General features: G+C 38.2%; 4 protein-coding genes and 1 pseudogene across 13 annotated transcripts in view; 3 read left to right on the forward strand and 2 right to left on the reverse strand.

The window, feature by feature from the left end:
* The first annotated feature begins 899 nt into the window (after window positions 1-899).
* LOC147499192 (SNW/SKI-interacting protein A pseudogene) lies at window positions 900-3,562 on the forward strand (annotated as a pseudogene).
* A 167-nt stretch (window positions 3,563-3,729) lies between these two features.
* On the reverse strand, window positions 3,730-8,561 carry LOC147499193 (uncharacterized). 8 transcript variants are annotated; one of them, XM_086560987.1, is made up of 8 exons: window positions 8,405-8,561; window positions 7,725-8,081; window positions 7,396-7,510; window positions 6,628-6,967; window positions 6,098-6,170; window positions 5,327-5,417; window positions 5,148-5,227; window positions 3,730-4,234 (listed from the first exon to the last, which is right to left on the reverse strand). In XM_086560987.1, the coding sequence occupies exons 1-8, from the start codon at window positions 8,450-8,452 to the stop codon at window positions 4,091-4,093; spliced, it is 1,248 nt and encodes a 415-aa protein (XP_086417113.1). In that variant the 5' UTR covers window positions 8,453-8,561; the 3' UTR covers window positions 3,730-4,090. The 8 variants fall into 8 exon arrangements, with proteins under 8 accessions (XP_086417113.1, XP_086417115.1, XP_086417112.1 ...); XM_086560989.1 differs by having other exon boundaries at window positions 3,730-4,194; window positions 7,390-7,510; XM_086560986.1 differs by having other exon boundaries at window positions 7,390-7,510.
* Window positions 8,562-9,283: 722 nt separating this feature from the next.
* Window positions 9,284-11,707, forward strand: LOC147499194 (DNA mismatch repair protein). Of its 2 annotated transcripts, XM_086559108.1 has the most exons (3): window positions 9,311-9,405; window positions 11,003-11,141; window positions 11,526-11,707. In XM_086559108.1, exons 1-2 carry the CDS (start codon window positions 9,315-9,317, stop codon window positions 11,122-11,124), a joined length of 213 nt encoding a protein of 70 aa, XP_086415234.1. In that variant the 5' UTR covers window positions 9,311-9,314; the 3' UTR covers window positions 11,125-11,141; window positions 11,526-11,707. The 2 variants fall into 2 exon arrangements, 1 of the variants encoding a protein (XP_086415234.1); XR_015194433.1 differs by lacking the exon at window positions 11,526-11,707 and having other exon boundaries at window positions 9,284-9,407; window positions 11,003-11,143.
* A 3,787-nt stretch (window positions 11,708-15,494) lies between these two features.
* Window positions 15,495-17,531, forward strand: LOC147499195 (Ribosomal L18p/L5e family protein). Of its 2 annotated transcripts, none has more exons than XM_086560991.1 (3): window positions 15,495-15,742; window positions 15,927-16,050; window positions 17,022-17,531. In XM_086560991.1, the coding sequence occupies exons 2-3, from the start codon at window positions 15,949-15,951 to the stop codon at window positions 17,472-17,474; spliced, it is 555 nt and encodes a 184-aa protein (XP_086417117.1). In that variant the 5' UTR covers window positions 15,495-15,742; window positions 15,927-15,948; the 3' UTR covers window positions 17,475-17,531. The 2 variants fall into 2 exon arrangements, with proteins under 2 accessions (XP_086417117.1, XP_086417116.1); XM_086560990.1 differs by having other exon boundaries at window positions 15,514-15,742; window positions 15,924-16,050.
* Window positions 17,532-18,142: 611 nt separating this feature from the next.
* Window positions 18,143-24,128, reverse strand: part of LOC147499196 (uncharacterized) — a 32,076-nt gene continuing 26,090 nt past the window's right edge. The window contains exons 3-5 of the mRNA XM_086563437.1: window positions 19,081-19,122; window positions 18,776-18,989; window positions 18,143-18,587 (exon numbers count right to left, since the gene is read on the reverse strand). Coding sequence (XP_086419563.1) covers window positions 18,436-18,587; window positions 18,776-18,989; window positions 19,081-19,122 — 408 coding nt within the window. The 3' untranslated portion in view covers window positions 18,143-18,435. The remainder of the gene's footprint in view (window positions 18,588-18,775; window positions 18,990-19,080; window positions 19,123-24,128) is intronic.

Below are 24,128 nucleotides of genomic sequence, written 5' to 3' on the forward strand. Positions count from 1 at the left end.
ACGAACTCATGTCATCGACCTCCAAGATCAAGTCCTGATCAGCTCGCTTCATGTAGGTGGTACACTTCAGCTTGCTCAAGAATACCTCAAGACAAATGAACGACCTAAAGGAGAACGCTTCGAATAAAGACACCATCCCTAATCCAGATGTAATCATCATCAGAGCCTTACCTGTACTTCCAATCACCATGAAATATGAACTACTGCACCCACTCCCCATCATCATACAATTCCTACCAAAACCAACCTAACACACATTCATAATTTCCACCCTACATATGTACAAGGGAGTACACGTGTCTCGAAGATCAACGCTCTCTTGTGCCTATAAATACCACCTACTTGAACGACGTGAGACCTGATTCTTCTCTCCCCCCAGAATCAAGAGAAGATACGTAGGCAGCTCTCTCCTTAGCGAACTCGGTCTTTCCCAAATCCAAACCCCTTCTTCTTCCTCCTTTGTATGTAAAGGAAAAACACGCCTTTACAGTCATTAAGAATTAACAATTATACTATATTTTGCAAGACAAGAGGGAATACATAGATAGATTGACTAAAGAAAGTTTACAAGTTAAATTTCTTACAAAAGGTTATGGGTGGATTAGTTACATCAATACTATTTAAAGTTAATGTCTACTTGCACTAAAAAAAAACAAGGCAAAAGTCAAAAGAAAAATGATGATCTAATTTTTTTTTACGATGGAGGCTTACGCCTCACTACTAAGGCGTACGCTTCAAGAGCGCCTCAACGCTTTAGGAATGCCTCTTACACTGAAGTGTATGCTTCCATTGCATAAATGACTTACTCAATGTCTTTAGGGCGTTTTAGGTACGCCTAAGCCTCAAACGCCTTTTAATACTCTCTACTGACACCATAGAGGAGACCAGGCAAGAAGACAATGGCTGGTTTTGAGGAAACTAAATACACAGGTAAAAGGACTGGATAGGACTAGACATCTTCACCTGGTAGGAGTTAAACCCGAGACCTCTCTGATACCAAGTAAAAATTTAGAGTTACATAAAATAAAATATTTATAAATGATGATCAAGAAATAGAACGAGATTAAGAAGAAATAAAAGATACTTTATTATTTTATTGGTGCTTCCCTGGGCAATCCAGGTCCATCTGGTATTGGTGTGAGTTATAGGGGACCTATGGGGGAGTTTAAGATGACCTTGGCTAAGAATATCGGCACTGGAACCAATTATCGAGCTGAATGTATGGCGATCCTTGAAGGCATTGAGCAAGCAATGGCGAAGGGATGGGTAAACTTGTGGGTTGAAACCCGATTTCGAAGCTGCAAAGAACAACTTTCGGAAGTGGCAATCTCCCTTGGCGACTACAAGCAAGATGACGAATCGCTTTTGAATAAGATTCATGATTGGAAGATAATCTCTATCCGGAGAGAGTGCAATATCACCGCAGATGTGTTTGTCCAAAAAGAAGCCGCTCGCCAATCAATGAAGCAATCATTACTGATGGAAAACCTACTTGGCTACACAGATATGAAGTACCTTTTCAGAGGTTCTTTAGGTTTGTGTGATTGTCGCTACACCATGTTTATGAATGGTAGTAGTTAGGATTATCTAGCTTGAATCTTAGTGGGGTGCAGACTGTTGCTCCTACTAATCTTTTTGTACCGTTCTTTTTTCTCCTTTTTAATCAAATTTTAATCTTACCGAGCAAACAAAAAATTTATTATTTTATTTTTTTTATTTTTTATTTTTTTTAAAAAAAAAGGTTTAATCCCATCAAAGTAAAAGCACCAAAAAAGAAGTATAACGCCCTACATGATCCATCATTTGATTTCCCTTCCAAAATTAAACTTCAGTGTCCCAATCCATTGTAAAGAATGGTGTGCAAGAGCTTCTTGAGGTGTCAGCCTCTGAGATGGTTCGTATTTGAGGAGGCCTTGCAAAAGCATAAAATAATCATTACGTACGGGATCATTGGCACTTTCCACTACAAGATGACCGAGTGGAGAAAAACGCTCAACACGTTCTACCATGTCCCTCGGAGCTTCCTCAAAAGGGATCGGTACCACAATCGTATTCATACAGCGGGCATGTATGACAAGATTATTATGACAAATGGAAACACACTCCAACACTAGTCTGCAAAGCTCTCGCATTGCACACATGTAAACAGTTATAGCTTTCGTTTCCCATAGGAAAGAGTGCAAAGAATGTCCAAGCCTCTCAAATGGGATAGAACTAAAACGCATGGCCCAGCAAAAAAAAAACGTCCCAAGTCAACTGTGATTGGTTGATAAAAATAAAATAACAACTCAAACTCTCTTTCTATCTCCTCTCTTCTGTTTTCTCTCTCTAAACCAGCCAATCACAGTCGACTTCGGATGGTTTTTTTGTGCTGGGCCATGTGGTGTAGTCGCTCCCTCTCAAATGCAGAAGTGGTTGGAGTGCTCAAAAGAGTTCCGCATTTGTAGGCAAGACGATTTCCCAAATATTGAAGAAGCTGAATTTCGTCCCTTCCGTAATCAGCCGAGTCTTCAAGATTAGTAAAAATCTTGATAGCAACATATTCCAACTTCAGCATGTCCCAGCATTCTAAAACCTTGGACGAAGTACCTTCACCAAGCTTTCAAACAATCCTATAGCGAGAATCTAAAATCTCCCCAATGCTAAACAAGTAATGTCCCTCCGCATCGTTGGCTCCACTTTTCCAAGAGGAACTAACCTTGGTACCTTCAATTCTGGAGCTAATGAGAGAGTGTGGTTAAGATGGTGGTGGTGTCGGTAGATCCATTTGAGCCACCAAAGTTCAAGTGGAAGAGATTGCCCAACCTGCGCTTATGCATTCTCCTCCTCGTCCTGTGACAGTGGAAGATCAGAAAAACTGGACAATTCCACCTTGTGTGTCGAACTGGAAGAATCCTAAAGGTTATACGATTCCTTTGGATAAGCGTCTAGCTGCAGATGGAAGAGGTATGGAGGACGTTCAGATTAATGATAAGTTTGCAGCGCTCTCCAAATCAATGAATGTTGTGGAACATACTGCAAGAGAAGTTGTTGGAATGAGATCGATCAAAAATTCAGAAAGAGATGGTGTTGAAGGAGAACGAAAGGAAGGACCAAAAATTGATGGTGTTGGCACAAAAAGCTCACTCTGAAAGGAATGGAGCTGCACCCCCTCCCTCTGCTCCTGTCGAGCCTCAGATGGAGGATAAAAAAGAGCGTCTAGAGCATGATAGGATTCGTGAAGAGAGACAAAGGGAGAGGAAAAGAGAACGAAGGTTGGAGGCCAAAGATGTGGCGAACAGGAATAAGAGTAAGATTGCAAGGGATAGTGATAGAGACATTAGTGAAAAGGTTGCACTTGGAATGGCTTGTACGCTGCGGTGAGGGTATGTATGACCAGAGGTTGTTCAAACGAGGACAAAGGAATGGACTCGGGATTTCCCAATGATGATCAGTACAATGTCTATGAAACTTCCATAAGATGAATTTTGAACCAACCAGGAAAAGACATTAAACTGACTGATAAAGGAGTTCATTCTTCAATAATAATAATATATAACCAGCCAATCTGCACCACCCCTTATAAAACAGTTTCAGAGGCGATTGGGTTAAGCTTTTCTAGTTTCTACAGTACCAGAAGGAAATTATGTCATTCTGGAAGTAAAATAAACTGCGTAGTAAAGCTAAGGCACATATGCTCAAAAGTAAAAAATTAGCAAAATAAACTGCGTAGTAAAGCTAAGGCACATATGCTCAAAAGTAAAAAATTAGAATAATAGGGGTTTCCACCATTTTTCTTTCCATTCTTCGTAATTTCTCAGTAAAATCAAATTTCTATTATCACACTAATATATTACAAGCTAGGCCAACCCCCAGATTAACACACAGACAAACATCTATTGGCTTGGCGAGAGTCCTCGCAAAGGGGTGGCAAGATATGAGGGGGATTCTCATACAGGACATATACAAAGGTGATGCACCAGCAGGACAAAGTCACAGACCTTTCCCTCCAAGCCTTGTCAAATTGAAGCAAGCACGTACACCTGTGGCTGCACTAATACATATATTTTTTATTGATAAAGACCAACATACAATTTTGATTCCTCTCTAATCAGACTGCATTAGAGTTGGTCTCCATCAGCGCAACCCGAGCTCGGTAAGCAAATGTATAAAGATATAATCCGTTAACACTCATTGCAATTCCAAACCCTAATGCTGCGGAAACCAAGATTGCATAAATTGTGGGCATCTTAAGCTGTAAGAAGAAATAGCACATTTATATAAGCATACTACACAAAATAAGATCAGAAGATGATAGTTCATACTTCTTTGGCGCTTAATAGCTAAATGCAATACATTAGTTATCGCTATCATCAGAACCTTAAATTAAACATCTTGGGTCAGATAAAAACGTCATCCAGTCATACACAGTCACTGAAGCTCAATCATGCTAACCTGATATAGTCCACCTTTCTCCACGTCTAGGACTGCAAATCCAAGTAGGTTTTCACTTGGCACAAGAACTATAACATCATTCTATTGGAAGCAGCTTCAAACGCTAGGGATACAGGAAACATACTATAAACCGTCTCCAAACTCCTACAACGTAACCATTCACGAGAACCCTGATCTCCTCAAAGTAAAAGGTGGACAACTCTGACATTTCAGTGGTTGAAATTCTGCAAAGTTTGGTGTTTTGTATTATAATATCCCGAACGAAACGAGTCTCATCACAAGGGCAAAACAAAACTCTGTCCAATTTGCCTTCTCCAAAGCAAAGAAAAAAAAACATGCTTCTCCAAAATCTCCGTCCCTATTTTCCTCTCCCTCTCCTCCCTTCTTCTCCAAAATCACTTCTTAGTCCGGAGACACCATTGTGCAGTATACTAGTAAGTATCATGCAGATATTCTACCTAGAGAATATGTAAAACTACATCGTTGTCTCAATATTCATAGTCTGTTAACTTGTATGAAGAGTTTTTTTAGAATTCAAGGGTATTCATGGAAGCGAATATTGGTGTTCTTTAAAACCCATGCTTGTGCATTATAAGTAGTAAAAGGTTTTTAAAATTGCTTAGAAGAAGCATATATGTTCAGTTGGTAAATAATTGCAGATCAACCAGCTAGAACAAAAAAAAAATGAAAAAGAAGAACAAAAAATTACTCACTACAGTATAGAAAAGATGGAGATTCAAGGCCACAAGTGCAAACTCAAGAGCAGCGTATGTCCATGTGTACTCCCTAAATGCTGCATGCAGCAAAATTTGGAAGTCAATGATCATGCCCTCATAAAAAGTAATTAAAAATCAAGCTCACTCATAAAAGGACTCAAAGGATTAACTTTTACCTATAACAATTGCAAACAGTGAACCCAATAGGCCCAGGGTAAAAGAAATGGGCGCTGAATACACAAGGGCCCCGGCTTTATACTTTTCACTCTATAAAAAGAAGATACAGGTCAGTATCATTATAATGTTAAAAGCATGCAAGCTGAACACAGCGATTCTAGGTATCAAATTCATTCCATTCCTTACTCATTTGTACATTGGACAACTACATAAAGATGATACTGATATGTGCTTCTCTTACACCAGTTTCAAACGTGGCATTCAAGAAAGGCTGGAAGATGGACATGTCATTGCTCCATACAAGTGTACTATTTTAAAGTATTTTAGCTCTATCAAAACCTGAGGTTCCAGCCACTTCTTAGAATTTGGCCATACATTCTTCTAGTTGCATTTGGTGCATACAGTGTTGCAGTGTACCTAATAGGAGTCGATCAAACTAAATTGGCCATGGCATAATTGCATAAAAGGGGTTAACTGACAACCTTTCGTTACAATACAAACTATGCAAGTTCAGGAACTAAATTGCTTCGGGGTTCCATGGTTAGAGGACTTCGAGCTTCTTGAAGTTCAAGATGATTAAAAGTAAGAAAGAGCACCTTCTGTATTATCTTTAATTTACTTCCCATCTTCAGCACTTCTTTTTAGGTAAAATGTTGTTCTCAAGATATATCTAGGCATTCTTGATTATATTGCTAACACTTGTTAGTCCAAGTTCAAGTGCCAGGAACAGAACCAAATATTACCACCAAGTCACAAGTAGTAAGCCATACCAGTAGTTGCTCAAGGACGAAGAAATAACTGATGGAACTAATCAAGACAAGCACCACCAAGTCATGCCAGACACTGTGCAACAGCAAAGCATAGAAGTTGCATCAAAACTAAAAAAAGATTTATCATGATAGAAGGAAAAGAGAGAAGACCCTCATACAAACAACCAATACTTGATATTGTTCTGGTACCTGGAATCCATAGTCTTTTTTTTTTTTCAAGTTTCCAACTTATGTACATTACAGTTAAATTGCCCTTTTAAAACTTTACACGGCTCTTGATCGTGGAAACAAGAAATCGGTTAAAAAGGATAGTTCTCAGAGACGAAAATAAGTTCATGTTACTTTGGCTGACTCATAATTGACTTTAAGTTGCTTGGCCAATAAGCACTTTGACAAGGATGGACTCCAATCCACAAGTGCAAGAAGTAGAAATCAATAACGGGTAGATTAAGCCCAAATTGAATCAGAAAATCCTCAAATCTATACGTACAACATTGATAGGTGAAGTCATGATCATCTTTTTCTCTTACCTCAATGGTTGTGGAGTTGGGTTTCGCCTACTCTGCTCCCGTCTATATTCTCTTTGGGCAGAACTGTGCACCCGCAGCAAAGTGACTGGTAAATTACGAACCTCTTGCCGGCAGACATCACACTTCTTGTTTCCTTTGATGCTGAACCACTTCAATACACACGCTTCATGCGTAAGCCTGAGATCACCCTTGCAACTGCACTCCATCTTAAATGTATTTCCTCCTTCACACAATGAAATGAAGCAGATCCTGCAAACTGCTTCCTCTTCTGGAATCTCTTTATCATCAGCTTCCATATCAACATGACAAAGATTATCTGACTTGGCAATGGATGAGATGCCTGAAGTTGTAAAAGAAAACAGAGAATCAGAAGGCGTCTAGACATTTCAACTAAGTAACAGATAAATCTGCCACATCACAGATTTCGGTAATTCTTATTTTGGAGTTAAGTTATGCAGAACTTCCATGAGTACCAAGACAAACAAGGTGGTTGACAGGTATCATTTTTACTTTATTGTAGTTACGGGGAGATGCCATGTCAACAACTTAAAATTGAATAAGAAAAGCTCAAGCATCTCAAGTACTGTGCAGTATACTACGGATAATGCATAGTTTCGAAGCTAGGTCAGATCCAAACTTCAACGAGATCTGCCAAAGTTAATTTATGCCAATTTTGAAGTTTGATGGCTACTTGCAATTACTATCCGACTGTGCAAAAATTAACATGTTGAAATGATGATTTAATTGCGCCTATATATGTACCATCACCAGAATCCGTTTGAACAGGTTCCTTATGGACAGCAGAACTTCCAGATCTTACAATGACAACATTTCGCACAGGTACAGACATGGACCTTGAAACTCTAGGAGGAGCCGTCTTTTGCTGCAAAAAATGACACCAAAGCTTTACATATGGCCCATCACAGATCAACCATGTACAGAAGTTCCGTCCGTCACTCATTCTATTGTACGGTCCAAATAACTCACAGTTGGAAAATTTTCGGAAACTATTTATACACGCGAAAGAAAAATTAAGCTCATGAATATGTTTCCATTTCCAAAACGTAATGGATTCACAAAAGCAGTTTAGCACTTACCTCTGAAGATTTCTGTTCTCCACACAAATTTGAAGGGGACAATATTGCAGGCGTGACAGGTAGTGAAACACATCTTTTCCATGAACAAAAAATACTGGATAGAACAGGGCTCTCGGGAACCCCCCTGGTATCTGAACTAAGGAGGGAACTTCCCTCACTTTCATGGGAAGCTGCCTTGTTCTTGGAACTTGGACTTCGCAAGAAGCTTCCAGGAGTTGAATTCCCTTTAAAGGAAGCTTGAGACTGAAAAAAACCCTTTCCACTTCGGCTACTTCCTAACACTACTGGTCTCGGGGGTATTTGCACAGAGAGATCCGCATTTCTTCCAGCAACTTCTTCATCTATGGGCTCCATGATCTGCTTACCAGCCTTAACATAGTGAATTTTTTTGGATCATTGTTTCAGTCTCAAACTTTCAAAGAACAAAAAACATGTCCAGTTGTCTCATGTTATAATTATATCTTGTTTCTCCATGATGGGTAATTAGCCAAGATAAAATATATATATATATACTATATAATCAAATATCTTAAATTTAATGAAATTAGAACAGATCCAACACAATGTGTTGTACAGTTATTCCAACAATAATTAGCCAAAACATAAGTTGATATTAAGTCGAATTACGGAAATTTGGATAAGATAACACGAATAAAAAGAATGTTAAGATTATATATAACCTCTTTTGAGTCTTGTTCAATGCCAATAGTGACTGGTTGTGCTTGCATGCTTAATATTCAACTTGGAAGATAGATGTTTTTTTCTCAAGTATGTTTTTAGCCATTGTTGTGGGACATTTTCGTAATGAATCTTGTCAGATATATCCGGTCAGCAATTTTTGTCTACTTATGACATACAGGTGTCTGTCTTTCGCGCGACCATACTCGTTACATTATGTGTGTCTTTTGGAGTTTTGGCTACCCGCCAACCCACAATTGCGTATACAAGTATGCAACTGCAAAGACAACACACGTACAGTAATCACGAGTTAAGGGTCGACATTATGAATGAAAGGGTGTACAGTAACACTTCCCCCAATTAATCACTACTTAGTTTATTTGTAATCATATATATATATATATATATAGTGTAATATCGAGGTGGGAGACCGGGAGGTGTGTCAAGAGACTCATTTTGGTATTTACAATGTGTAGAACACAACAATTAATTAAATAGACAGACAAAACACAATATTTATAGTGGTTTCGATACCATTGCGGCAAATACAATCGTCTGTAGTAGTTTCTAAAAATGTGGCCCCTTCTCTTTCTTCTCCCACTCAATATTAACCAAAATTGATAAATAAAATCGTTGAGACCAAATGTGAATTCCTATTCCCGTTCCATTAAGTATCAACAAGTGATGAGTGACGACGTGAGGTGATTCCATTTGGACTCTCAGCTTAATAAAGCCCAAATTTGAATGGGCTTAAGTTTATCATCTATTGGGCTTTGAAATCCACAAGTCTTTGGGCTCAAAAAACCAATGAAGCCTAACACATATGTAAATCTTCATTTCTTAAAACTTTTTTTTAATCTTATTATTGGTATTTGGTATTTTTAATCTTAAAACAGGGGAGTGGAGAGGGAGATGAAGTTTTTGGGCTGGTACGTGAAAATAGGACTGATATCAGCAATGATTGGAGCTTCAATGGAATTCTTCATGGTCAAAACTGGTTTCTGTGTGAGAACCCTCCTTTTCCAACCCCCCCTCCCTTCCCTTTTTCCCCTTTAATATGTAGTCAATGTAACTTTTCTCAACTTAACTTCATATGCTTTATACGGATGCTCTTAGATTGACAATTGCATCTCTATATTATCAATGTGTTGAAATGCTAGCTATTTGAGTTGCTCACTGGTTTTGTTATAACAATCTTTAGGAATATATTTGTGGGATGAATCTGAAAATAGAGGTAGGTGTCACTTGTTGTTCTACCCAATGCTAATCAATGGACTATTTTACCTTTGGTCGAAGATTTAGGAGGAACAAAGGGGGGAGCTTGTTGTAGGAATCTTTGAATGGCAGGGAGTAGTGTCGCCTACTGTGTTGTACTTTATCTCTGACCTTTTTATTTATTTTTTATATTTAGTATTTTTTCTCTTGTCGTTTTTGTTTTCTATCTTGTAGTTGGTTATATACTCCTAAACCTTTATTTATTGGAATTAATGTTATATATGTCTACTTTTGCGGGTTGGCGACTCGGGGTTCTTCATTAGTTTGTCTATTTAGATCATCTTCAACGATGTCTATGGCCTAATTTGGTGCTGCACTTAAGGAAACCTTATCAATTTCCATCTTTATCTACTGCTTGGCTTGGCGTTTGGGGTGGGGGATCTTAAGTGGACATTTTAATGGTCAACACAAGTAATTTGGATGTGCCATCCTACTGCTCTACCCGCTCTTACAGCAGTTCCGTATCGCTACAGACTATAAACTAAAACTATATGAGAATTCAAAGTCTTAGACAGCTGCTTTTGCTTAAAACCGCTTCCCACTCTTGAAACACCAAAGTCAATTTAATGTCATAGAGGACACATGCTTCTTTGAAACACTGGTGAATACTGCTCTTGTTGTTCTACGAGAACGGAGTTGACTGACAGCCTGACCTCGATTCCTGCTCCTGACAGCTTCTTTTCCTACTGCTCGGACTTGTCATTGTTTCATTGAAAAATTGAAAAAAGGGCATTCCTTTGACAATGAAATGAGCAAGGGAGAAAGAAATGCAAGAACCAACCCTCAAAGGTATTTAATGTGTGTGAGTTCGGCGTAACAGAGGAATTGCAACAGACGTATTTATAATACCTTATGCTTATCCATACTAGTAGTAGAAAGATGATCGAATTAGATGCACATGCGCCTTTCCACACCGCCACATGATTGATTGTTGTTAGAAATCTGTCATGTCTAATTTCCCTATTTAAAAAGGAGGGATAGGGATGGGGGTAAGTCCTAAAAGATCATTGCAACAAGCATGGTGAACCACCACCCCCCCCCAAAAGCAATGTTCTTAGTGTATTTTGTGTTGTTGCTTTCATATTTAGAGGAAGCTTGTGGTGTTGTTTTCAAAGGCATAGTCTTACTGTTTTCTTAGGAGATATGTATTGGCTTTTGGTAGGTTGATGATAACTTAAGAGACCCAACTATCTGAAGTACTTGCCTGATTTTTCTTGTTATCTTGATGTTATGTTATGAGAACTAGAACAGCTTATGAGGGTTGAGGGTAACTTGAGAGACACTACTGTAACTGAAATACAGTCCTAATATTCTCTGTTGTGCAGATGATAAAGTAACTGTTCTGGAGTCGGAGAAGCGAGCTTGGGAAAATTCCGCAGAAGCTCAAGCTATCAGGGATGCGCTAAATCCATGGAGAAATCTTGACACAGAGAAAAAGAACTCTTAATTTTGTTTCAGATGAAGGTCCTCTCTCTCTCTCTTTTATTACCATATTTTCATCTATTAATATTTGCATTGGATTTAATGTATACGGCACATCCTAGACCTAGTGCATACATCTTAGTGAATTAGCTATTGATCATTGCTTCTGTTGCTGTCTAGTTGGCCGGCCTACTCTGGCGGGTCATAACCAAGATTTCACTCCGGTCATGATACCCACTGTTTAAGCATTGTTGAATTGCATCATTTGTCATTAATATGACAGGTTGATTGTTGATTTCATATGCATTGGCTAACTGTTACTTAATTTAGATATCTGTGTCAGGATACAACCTTTCTCTGATAAGTAGAGCACTTCAACTTCCAATTTTTTTTTTTCTTGAATTATTTTTCTTTGTTTTTTCCCAGGTTGAGATCCGTATCTTCGGTAAATTCGAAGCAAGAGACGCTCAAGTTTAAGGTCATTCCATTGATTCTGACTGGACACACCGTCAACAAGCATTGTAATATTAATTTTCCATTGAAGTAATGAGTTGTGAAGTTTGACAACTCTAATGAATTATTGTTACTAAGTTTTGAAGTTTCAGGCATCGTCTTCCTTTATTTGTATCTGCAGACTCATAAAATCCCTACTAATTCCACAAAATCAAATCAATAGTTAATTGGAAGTACTCATCATAACTATCTCAAGCTGACAGTGTGCGTGCGTTGTTTGCTAAACCAAATAACACAATGTGCAGTTCTTCTACTCAGTGGAAATCCGTGTCCAACTTGAGATTGGGCATAGAAGGTAATACCGTAATACAACAAGGGTACTGTATTGGGCACTCATCAAATTGGATTGGGCAACCTTCCAGAAAAAAATATATATTACAAATTTGCCATCAAATTCCAGGCCCAGCCACCAATCCAACCGGTCTTGCCATAACGAAACCCTCAGGTCATTTGAGTGTACACTCAAACGGTCTCGCCATGTCGGTCTCTCCATATCGTTTGAGTATACACTCAAGCGGTCTTCGCGTGTCGTTTGAGACAAAACTCTTGGTTTTTAGCTAGACGATATGGCAGGGTCATTTGGACAGTCTTTAGGACAACATGGTGAGGTCATTTGGGGACTCTCTTGGGCGACATGGCTGGGTCGTTTGGATTTAAAGAATTCGGTTTGTTTGTCACGATGTTCATTTTAAAAATCAACTTCCACTTAATCAACCCAAACTCAAACTCAAACTCGAAACGACTTCATCAAAGTTTGGGCAAACTCGAACTCAAGTTTAATCAACCCAATTTTCCACCCAATCAAATTTAATCAACCTAATCAAGTTTAATCAACCTAACCAAGTTTGAGTATATACTCAAATGGGACACGACTCGAATTGGGTGAAGTCGCCAACTTCAATTCTCATTGTTGATTCACAACTCAACACTCAAAGCATGAACACGACAGAAAACTCGAAGTTTTTTTTTTTGTTTGGGGTTCAGTCTCGCGAGAGAGATGATACCGGCTAAAAAGGTTTGAAAAAAATGGTAGCAAGTATGCGTTGAGGTGGAGGGATATATTGGGTTATTGTTATTGGACTTAGTTGTCGGGCTTAAGCCGAAGGCTGCCCAATGCAATTTGATGAGTGCCCGATTACATCACCAAGAAATGGGGCTCACACCCCTGCTTCCTAGCCTGTTATGCTAAACCTCGCTCCTGGCAGCCCAACCCACTTAAACCCCCTATTTTTAACCCCCCATTAAATAAACTCCCTGTTTTTGTGAAACTAATGAATCTCGGTCTATTTTTTATTTCGAAACAAAATTTATTTCCTTTTTCACCCTTTCTCTTTTCAGCCAAACCACTCGTTCGTTTTTGGGTTTGTTCTCAATATTTTTTACCGACAACAATGGCGAAGAACACGCCGATTTCAACCTTAAATTTTTCGATGCCTTCTGCATCAATACTGTACTCAAAGCATACTCTTCTTCTTCCCTTTCCCACCGATTAAATTTGCATCAATACCCACGTCGGACTCATCTATCATTCTCACACCATTAAATTTGGTTACCACAATGTTGTTCCTGTTCACAATTCTTTGATTCATATGTATGCTTCTTTCGGTCTTATACATTCCGCGTCCCGTTTGTTTGATTCTATGTCTAATAGAGATTCTGTTTCTTGGAACTCAATTATTAATGGTTATGTAAGAGTGGGCGATGTGGATACTGCACACCGGATTTTTGATTAAATGCCAATGAAAAATGTGGTTTCTTGGAACATTATGATATTTGGATATTTAAACAAAGCACGCAACCCGAGATGTGGGTTGAAGTTGTTTTGTAAGATGATTAAGATGGCCGTCAGAGGGACTAATACGACTTTTGTTGTTGTGCTTACTGCTTGCGGTCGATCGGCTAGGTTGAAGGAAGGTAAATATGTTCATGGGTCGATGATCAAGAACTTTGGCATGTCAACTTTGATTATTAAAACAGCTTTGATAGACATGTATAATAAATGTAGGAGGGTGGATGCTGCGAGAAGAGTTTTCGATAGTGTGTTAGTGAGAAATATTGTTTCTTGGAATGCAATGATATTGGGGTATGCATTCATGGTTGTCCAAACGAAGGCATAAGTCTGTTTCATGAAATGACTGGAATAATGCATTGCGATGATGATTATGGTGGTGGTAGGAAGGAAAGGAAAATATCAAAAGCAGCAGAGCAACTTGTTATCCCAGATGAGATTACTTTCATCGGTGTTTTATGTGCTTGTGCTCGTGGAGGATTGTTGTCGGATGGAAGAAATTACTTCAACCAAATTTCATCTGTGTATAATTTGAAGCCCAAGTTTGCCCACTATTGGTGCATGGCGAATCTCTATTTTGGTGCTGGGAACGTTCAAGAAGCAATGCATAATATATTTGATTGCTCATTTTGATGTTATATAGACACATTTTGTAAAACTATATTTACTGATCCTCGAATTTTATAGGCGCGCTTTTTGACATTTGAATTCTAACCAAGTGACGCGGGTTATGGAAATATGAATTTACATATGAAAATATGAATTGGCATATGCAAATATGAAGTTACATATGTGAATACAAATTTACATATACAAATATGAAATTTCATAGACGTTTTTTCTGACATCTGACAGGTGACATAGGTTATGTAAATATGAATTTACATGTACACATTGATTTTCACATACGTTTTTTTCATGTCATCTTACTGGTGACATAGGCTATGAAATGTAAATTTACATATGCAAATATGAATTCTAATAAACTGTTTTCTGACATAGCTATGAAAATTTGACAAATTGGCAAACTAATCAGGCTCATTTATTGCATTACATCCAGAATTCAAAGATAGTATCCAAAAGTTTCATCCGGAATTCAAAGACAAACTGACATTACATGAAAGATCAAAGATTTACGCCCATAATTCAAACAAAATTAGTATCCCAAAGTGATCCACCAATAAAACGCAACACCTCATTTCATAATATTCTTTCTTTGCCTCTTCCTCCCCATTCAACTCAGTTTCTCCAATGTCCTTCCTCCCCATTCAACTCAGTCTCTCCAATGTCCTTCAACAAAAACTATAAAAAATTTGTCCAAAAAGAGTTTCTTTCGTCTTGGCGATATGAATATCTCTAATTCTTCATTTGAACTCTTGAAAAAGTGTTAGCATAGGCAAAACAGTATAACAAAACACCTTGGTAGAGCTAGTAGGTTTTACCTCCTGTTGCAATAAAGGAGAAAATAATAAATAAGTCTGTTAAACTGACATTTCAAAATTTACTTTAACATATATGAAAATACAAATTTACACAGCAAATTTAGCTATGCAAGTAAACATACGAAAATATAAATTTACATAGTTATTATTGTAACCAAAACAGTACTGATGAAAGCAAGCATACATATGTAAATTTACATTCACATAGAAGTATGAATTTACATTCAGATTTGCACAGGCTATGTAAATATGATACAAATTCAAAAATTCATATCAACTACAGAGTGTCAACTAATATCAATTTCAGACAACTTAAAATATGATTATCACCTTAGATTTCATTTATTTACAAACAAAATTAAAAAAAAAATGATTTTTACATTCGATTTCGTCTTTTTATCGGTAGTTGCTTTCCTTTTTGTTTGTGACATGAAAAATTTTCAATTTTTTGTTTTGTTGGGTGTTTCTTTCTTATTTTTCGGTTGTTTTGTCATCTTAATTTGGTTTTGCAGGATATTTAGGGTTTACAAGAATAGAGAATGCGGCAAAAAGAAAGAGAGAAGATAAATTTGAGATCTATGATTTTATGTGTGGGGCGTATTTTAGTAAGTTTAGATATTTTAGAAAAATAAGGGGGTTTTATGGGTTAGTAGGTAATGAGGGGGTTTTTATACTGGTTATGTATCAACCAGGGAGATTAAACCCAAAATCACCTAGAGGCAAAACAATATTTTGGTGATATACCGCCATACCGGTATATTACTGTCGATATTTTTAAATATTTTCCGAGTTAATTTTTCTTCTTCATCTTCTTCTGTGTCTCACCCATTCGCACCCGACAACTTCCCTGTACATTGACAGCGTCACTTTCTACGTAAATCAAACTTCATTATCAATTGGTACACTTTAGACTCTCGTTCATCTTCTAGAAACCTTAAATTATGAAACCCCTTAACCTATGAACTGTTTTATGAAGATATGCTTGACTAGTTTTGCATTGTTGTGTTAGTTTGATATCCTTTCCTTACTGTTTGATGAAATGCTTCATAGAAATTTATATTCACTACTTTTTGTTTTTAGTAGGTGCTAAGGACTGAAGTAAATAATGTTGAAGCAAGTATTAAGCAACAAAGGGGGTTTAGCATCTAGTGGAGATAAAATTATGCCCTGTTTGTATCTGCTCACAAGTGGCTTCCATAAGGGACAGGTAAACAATTTTTATTGTATATTAATGTCCACATTTTTTTCTATTCAAACATAGTACCTCTTAGTGAAAATACGGAAATAGTTAGTATTATTATTATTTGATAAGCACTAACCAAAGGAGCCACTTGTTTCCTTCTAGTTTTACGTTTAGCACTTGGGTAAGGATCATTGTTGTTTTTTTTTGTGGATGTAGAAAGTGAAGTATAGGGTGAAAACATGCATGGCTAGGACATGAAATTGTTCTTCAAGAATGGTAGGACACATAGTGTAAGTTTAACATTGTCACACAATCCATCTAGGATCGGTAAATTATAGTAAGTTCACTTCCACTGGTGGGAAAGAGTTTGATGAAATTTGAAACCAATACGAGAATTTAGACCAATTATTTGGGAAACTTGTAAAAGTCTATAGTGGTCAGAGATGATGTGGGAACGACGAAGTAATTTATTTTGCGTTATTCCATCTGGGGAGGCCTATTTTGTTAGAGGATTTGAGTGAGCACATGTTTTCCTAGCTTTTATAGTGGAAATTGAAAATAAAAATTGGAGTTTTTTCTTGTACTCTATTTAACTTTAAATGTTTCTTGGGCTATCTTGGACGTATTGTTCAAATTTAATTTCGTTGCCATGATCCAGTGTTTTATCTCTTCTTCCATTAAGTATATCTCCTAACCTCCACATGACAATATTCTAGACTAGGCCAAGATGTAATCAGCTAGGTACTCAAATTCTAGGCATCTAATAGCAGCTCTAAGTCTCTAACTCATACACTAATATAGCTATCTGTTTCGAAAATAGACTCTGCATTAAAGTATATCGCGTTTTGCTTCTTCTCTCAACCACATCTGCAAGTAGAACTTAACTAACACTTTTCATGATGCATCCAGACTTAAATTATGTACTTGTTGCGTGTACAATTATGAGCCGCTCATCAGCTGACATCACATGACACTGTCTGATGTATTTCTTACAGGTCTGTTTTGCACCGAGGAGCTTCTTTGGGGTTGAAGATTTTCTTGATGATGACAACAGCCGGCCATACACCTTTAAGAAGGAAAAGAAGTCGAAGGATCCTCATAAGCATGTTTCGTTCAAGCAACGGACAGTAGCATATATGGAGCCCTTTACACTTGATGTGTTCATATCCAAGCGCTTTGTTTCAGCATCACTCACTCATAGGGTGACTAGTAGGCAGGTGGCAGTTGCTGGCACCAACTCTAAAGACATTAAGGCTGTTCTCAAGTCGCGATCAGACATACCTGCTTGCTTGTCTGTTGGTCAGATCTTGGCAGACAGAGCGAGAGAAGCTGATGTATACACCGCCGCCTATACACCAAGGGAACGTGACAAGTTTGAAGGGAAGATCAGGGCAGTGGTCCAGTCGCTCATAGATAACGGAATTGATGTTAAAGTTTATTTAGATTGAAACGATAAATACTGTATCTCATTGGATCTTTTTGAAATGAAATAATTTTCCATCATCGTCCACATAAATGATATTTCCAATAGGTGTTGATTAATCTTGGACAATGCACCCTAACAAAGGTTGTTAGCTTAGAAGCATTAGTCAACAATCTTCCGGCCTTCTCCTATAGTCTGCATCTCTGTGTGGTGTCTTGTAACAATTTTGTTTGTTCCTCAATATTCAGTGGTATCTATTTTCAAATATCCTTGAATTCTTAAAGTTTGTTGTAGGTTGCAAAATCATGGTGGTTCTAAAGTTTGTTCTGGTAATAGTGGTGGTCCTAAAGTTGTAGGTTATGGATGTTCTCATTTCCTGTATGTTAGGTCCAGTTAATTTGTGGAAATTGTTCCAGTCCCGATGCCCAAGAATAACATCAGTAGCATCGGCAGTCAGCTCAATTTGGCAAGCACCGGGTAGATTAAATGGAGTGCCAAAATTGTAAGATTGTAGTGATCAACTGGTACAAATAAAAGTAGGTAATCACAAGTCAATAAAGACAACAAGCACTCTAGAACTAGTAATTATGGAAGCTAAAAACTGCATGCACAAACCAATTGCATAGCCAAAAGAAAATAAATAAATGTATAAATAAATAAAATAACAAAAATAACAAAATAAGCCCAGATAAGTGATTGAAATCATAGATCAAATTGATTTAAACTACTTAGCACTGAATGATATGTAGTCTTGGCACATACTCTAGCAGAGCATGGACTCTTTACTGACAAAAACAGATGCATTCAGTAAGGACACAAGCCAAAATATGTAGTATTAAGGAAATATTATAGTTTGAACAGAGCAATGATTGTTTGAGGCTTGAGCATAAGAGAAACGTCCTCTGAATATTGGTTGGTGGCATTTGCATCTAGGAGATACTTATAGAGCTTCACTTGATGGCACGCTAGAGTGCTAGACGGCATACTCAAAGGTTGGGCACCATTAATGGGGGATTGTTGTGATCCCAACTGTTGGCACTCAATGCAGGAGGCCTTGGCATACCATTAACTTGCAAGGATAAGGTAGATGCCCCAGGCGGGCTTATCATTGATGGAACAGACGGAGCAACCCCATAACCTGCAAAGGCAACGCGAAGTTGTGATAAACTATTGAGTATACAATAATTTAGAAGATTTATCAAGTATTTAAAACAATTTAGTACAGCAATCACGAAAATATAGATCCAAGAAGAACTTCAGGCTAGAAACATAGCTCTATAAGAAATGTACCCTGAAGTTAATCAACCGCACGTATGAACTGTATACCTGGAAAGCCAACAACAGGCCGCGACACCTTAAAGGTTGTAGGAGTTGGTAAAAGATGATTGGGCCTTTGGGGCAAAAATGTAAGGTGCTGGTTGTAAGCAGCACCGACTTGTCGGAATACTGCAGCCTGCCCAAGGTGCTCCTTGATCTGCTGATCAATCAAACTTTGTCTTTGTTGCTGCTCAAATTCTTGATAGTAGGCACGCACATTGCCCTAAAGTCCAAAAAGACAAAGAAGAAACATTTTAAACACGATTATGCAGACTACAGAAGGCCAGTAATATAAACTTTCTTAAGAATCATACCTTATGTTTGTAGCCAGCATTGTGCTGCTTCCTTACTGAAGGCTGAAATAACAAGAACACATTCAGAACCAGAAGAAAGTGCACACGCTTGAAACCAGTTCCAGTAGCATATAATATACCAATTGTTGAGATATAAAATAAAGGGAAGGCAACTAGGAATATGGAATATCAAGTAAGTAACACATGCAGAAATTTGATGTTGTGATAGAAAAAAGGGAAACATTGCAAAAAAAAAAGGAGCATTCAGACCCAATAAAAAAAATTATTAGGATCGCTATTGAGTTTAATGTATCTGGCTCTATGTACCTTTTTAGTAATAGCATGTGTCCTGTGCTACGCATCAGTTCGCCAAGTTGTAAAGAACTAAAATGAAAATTGTTAAAAAAATTAAAGAGAAACAATTTTTTTGTGAATCTCTCACTAAGATAAGAAAAGAGAAACAATTTTCTAAAAATGGGGAAGATATACAATTCCTATACATAAATTTTAGCTTTTAAATTAAGAAGACTATCCTACAATTATTGAAGAAGGAGGTGGTTCAATTTTAATAGAGATCAGGAAGCCAATTGTAATTATTAATAAATAGGAGAGATATAATTTAAATAAACATAGGGAGGTGGTTCTAAAATCTTAAAATTGAGAGATTAGAAATACACTGTTCGGTTGAGAAGTGTGGTTCCTACAAACCCGGCTATCATATAGTGTAGAGAAGTGGCGTCAGAACTGAGTCTTCATTTTGCATTTTCACCATAGTGCAATACGCTGGCACTTTATCCCAATATGATGTCAGTATGTCATATGAGGAAAGCTCAGTAGTACTTACCTAAACAAATTGATTTGTATCCTAGACATGGACTTTGCTTGTGTGGACTGTTAAAGTCTGTTGTGCAGAACAGGGTATCTCCATAGTGCAATACCCTGTTGAAGTCTGTTGGGCAAAATGGAACCTCCACTTATAGGTAGTGAACCACTCCCTCTTCAGACACATGATCTGAACACCCAGAATCAAGAATCCACCTGTTGTCAATCTGGTCTTCATGTGTGGACACCGGGAGATTTAACTCTTCCTCATTGGAGCTCGAGGCATAACTTGCCTCATCCTCCTTATTCTTTTAACGCTTATTCTTGTTTGATGCAAGACATCTGATTAATACTTACTTTTTTTGCATTCATTTATGTAATTTACATCCAAAATATTTAGTGTCTTTAGAACTGTCTCAATTTAGTTTTAATAGATTTAGGAAGTTCCTTTACATAGTAGTAGCTTAGGAAACAAGTTTTTAATGTTTTAGTAGGTTTCTAAATGGTTTCATTAGAGATACCTATATAAGGAGCTCCAAAAACGAATTTTATAACTTTTGAGACTACCGCCGCCAGTTTATGACTCAAATTAGAGTTGTTGTACATGACAAAGAGCTTGACAAATAAACTTTACTGGAGAGGAATCTTTACAGGTATATGATGAAGGAAGGTTCAACGTCAGTGAGTTCCACCGGCGTATTCCAGATTTGTTGAACGTCAGGAGGACCAAGCAGTATGCCGCATGCGGCATCCCTATTAAGCTCTTTTGTCCAAAAGCTATGAAAATTTGATTACCACTTTGATGAACAATGAAACTCTAGAGGTTAAGAAAGTTTATTCCGCACTTCTTTGTTATGAGCAAATTAAAGAAACATGACTAACATAGAAAGTGTTGATGGTTTGATTGCAAGAAGGTTGACTAATGAGAAGATTTCTTCAAGGAGAGGTCTAGATCCAAGTCTAAAACAGTAAAACACCATATTATCGGGAAAAAAAAAGTCTAAACCACCTTTGAAATATATATAGTGGTATAATTGTAAAGAAAATTGACATTTCCAAAGTGGTTGTTCCCACCTGAAGAAGAGTCAGGAGGATGATGATGCAAGCTATGCCTCAATCTCCGATAGGGAAGACTTAAATCTCTCAGTAAGGCCATATTGCAGACTAGTGGATTCTTGATTCCGTGTGTTCTTAACTTTCTACTATATGCATCCAAAGAGAGAGTGGGTCCCTACCTATAAGAGCATAAATGGAGGCTTTAATTTGCACAACAAGGTCTTAATTCTTAAAAACAAATACAATTTCAAACTAACATCTATTTTGATGGTCATTATGCAGAATGCGACTGAGCTAAATGGAAGAGAACTCACTCGAGTGATTTAAAGAATTTGTTTATCAAAATTCAACTCTAGTTGGCCAAAGCAGTGAACACAACACATGCAACTCATCACTAATCCTACCAATATCATCTGCAACACAAGGTAAACCGTAAAAGAACTCTTCCTATCGATAATTAATGCATCCCGCCCTCTAGATGAACCAAAATACATAATAGTCGTAAGTTTTTGTTACAACAAGGTTCCCATTATATTTTGGTGTGGCAAACAAAATTGTGAAGTATTTTGGGCGAAAATAAAATTACGAAAGAAGACCTAATGTGATGTACTAGAAATTCCTCGACAAACTTCAAGTCTGTATATGCTATCTATGAAACTCAAACTAATCAATGAAACTTACAGAATCATGTGTCACAATAATCACAATAGTAGCTGAAAAGCAGGAAAAACAAAATAATAATTAGTTCAAAAACAAAAAATCTACATTCACAATGAAAACTAATAATGAGTACCGAGGCATGTTTTGTTTAGAGAAATTCAGAAATTCATGTTTCGCGCGCTTTGCACAATTTCTCAATTCTATTTATAAGGATACTTGCACGTGAGTTGCACGTTTTAAGTCGGGTTCTATAACTGTTCTTGGACTTTGATACTTGGGTTTGGTCGGCTCACGGATGTCAATTTAGGCGCTACCACTCCAGGTACTTGACTCGGATCAAATCACCAAGTACATAAACTGATCAATGACGAATACGCATAGTTATCTTGTATTTTGTTTATTTTGTTTGTTTGTTTGTTTGTTTGTTTTTTTTTTTTTTTTTTTTTTTCGGTGGAAATTTTATTGATCTTGATAAAGAATTTTAAATAATTAGGACAAGCGTGCAACAAGTTGCGCTGCGCCCTTAGTCCTTTTCGAATAGCAAATCCTATTATTCTAAAACAAACTTCGTTAGAACCAAATTTGTCATAACATTATCGTCCATAACTTTCTCGAAGTCTCTTGGAAGCTCAACAGATCATTGTTTAAGAAACCAAAAGTGTCGAAACTAAACGGAATGAAACAATCTTTGGTTAGCCGTGCAAACTTCCTCATGCTTCTCCATCTTCCCCGCCATTTTCTTCTCTTAGCTCTCCCCACCTCAAAGACTCCATTCCCAAGCCCTACAAACGGAGGCTCGGTTACATCAACACATGCATGTCTCCCCCGGACCAACCGTATATCAATATATCCGCAGGTCGAAGTGTGGATCTTCCCTCATTCGGATCGGTGAGAAAATTCAGGGAGCCTCTTCTTCTTCACTTGTACCCCACCCCAAAATGCATCACATAAAATATCTCGACATGATCATGTCGATTATTTGAAACCGGAAAATATCTACGATTATCTGCTGCATGGTCTCCAAAAGCATCTAGTCTACTCCTTTTGCAAAGCGGGGCATAGACCACCATCGAGTACAAAGAAATCATGAGGCGGTACCAAGAAGAATAGAACGATACTCCAATCGACGACATATCTTTGTCCAAGTCCCTCCATCGAATAGCAAGTAGGAAGTCGCTTTCGCGTGTTCTCGACCGCAAGCATCCAATGACCTTTTCGGCGGCGCGATAACACAAACTCCCTCTCAAGACCAACAACAATCTTACTTATAAACGCTTCCGCCAAAACTTTTGTGGTTTTGAGGGGCGGTAGCATTCCCAGCCATAGAACCGAGGTCAAAATCGGGTAGACAAAGACTTCGTTGACCGCTAGCAACATCAAGAATCTCATCTAAAGGCATCGGCTCACAACTCCTAAGAATGTGGTTAAAGCTCGGGCGTCGACAAATCGGGGAGGCCACAAAAGCAAAAGTAGAGACATCGGTTACCTGATAAATACCTAACCACCCGGGGCGTAATGGGAGTGTCGATAAACGCCACCGCAAATCGCCGGGTTAGGACCATCGAAACCACAATACCACGGAGAACACCTGCGGAGATGTCGATCAAACGTTTTAGTCTGCCTCTCTAAAAGGGATGGTGGACAAGTACGAATCGCAAATACCAACTTAGAGCCCCGGCCTGAAGCGCGTAAGAGAGCTAACTTCATACCGTGGATCGTCCTAATGTATCTAAACGGTCCATCAAAGTCCGCAACCTTTTCAACACGCTTGCAAGCAAGGCCCCCGACAAAGGATGGATCGGTCTTGATGCACCTCCAAGCAACTGACTCCCTGGAGGGGCCGGGGACAAATCTGAAGGAAAGAGACCGGGGGTGGAGCGGCGTGGATCGATGATGGCCAAAATAGCTCGGTTTTAGCCACATTAAGAACCGACCCATAAGAAGGTCCTTCTTCCCGAATCATACTCAAAGCCGCCGCCCTATTCTCGTATCTCAATCGAGTCCCATCATCTAGATACCAAGCATGTAGCAACAATCGACAACTAGGCTGGATCCGCGAAATCGGGGAATGCAACACCGGTGCAAATAGAAGGGGACCCCAAGGGTCGCCTTTTTGAACCCCAGATAAAACCATATGTAGCTATCCCCATATATAACCTCGCGGGTTGACAATACAAGTATTCAACCCAGGGGAAATAGTCAGGCAACGGATACTGAACCTCTCTCAACATAGTAGTCCGATCAACCATGTTAAAAGCATTATGAAAATCTACAAAAAGCGAAGATCGAAAGAGAGAGGTATCACATCAAGTTAGCATACACCATGCGGTTGACAAATGCAAAATCGCTTCGCACCACCGAAACACCAACCCCATACCGAAAATCCGCAAGTATCCTACCACATCTTGGGAAACTCCTTTCATTGCAATCTTGGAGACCAAACGGTAAAACCATCCCCACGACTATAGGGCCGAATATTATTATCCGGCGAGAAGTGGTAAAGCGGAGCACTTTCATGATGAATTCCGGTA

Source organism: Coptis chinensis, chromosome 5, assembly GCF_015680905.1.
Source record: "Coptis chinensis isolate HL-2020 chromosome 5, ASM1568090v1, whole genome shotgun sequence".
Taxonomy (NCBI): domain Eukaryota; kingdom Viridiplantae; phylum Streptophyta; class Magnoliopsida; order Ranunculales; family Ranunculaceae; genus Coptis; species Coptis chinensis.

Bases quoted from the DNA above. Each gene is read 5' to 3' on its own strand.
- LOC147499193 (XM_086560982.1), bottom strand. From the start codon at position 8,452: ATGCAAGCACAACCAGTCACTATTGGCATTGAACAAGACTCAAAAGAG. The intron at 6,171-6,627 runs GTAAGAGAAAAA...GCTGTTGCACAG, and splicing joins CCAACTCCACAACCATTGAG to TGTCTGGCATGACTTGGTGG. The intron at 4,235-5,147 runs GTGAGTAATTTT...TTCTTCTTACAG, and splicing joins TCCATCTTTTCTATACTGTA to CTTAAGATGCCCACAATTTA.
- LOC147499194 (XM_086559108.1), top strand. From the start codon at position 9,315: ATGAAGTTTTTGGGCTGGTACGTGAAAATAGGACTGATATCAGCAATG. The intron at 9,406-11,002 runs GTGTGAGAACCC...TCTGTTGTGCAG, and splicing joins CATGGTCAAAACTGGTTTCT to ATGATAAAGTAACTGTTCTG.
- LOC147499195 (XM_086560991.1), top strand. From the start codon at position 15,949: ATGTTGAAGCAAGTATTAAGCAACAAAGGGGGTTTAGCATCTAGTGGA. The intron at 16,051-17,021 runs GTAAACAATTTT...TATTTCTTACAG, and splicing joins GTGGCTTCCATAAGGGACAG to GTCTGTTTTGCACCGAGGAG.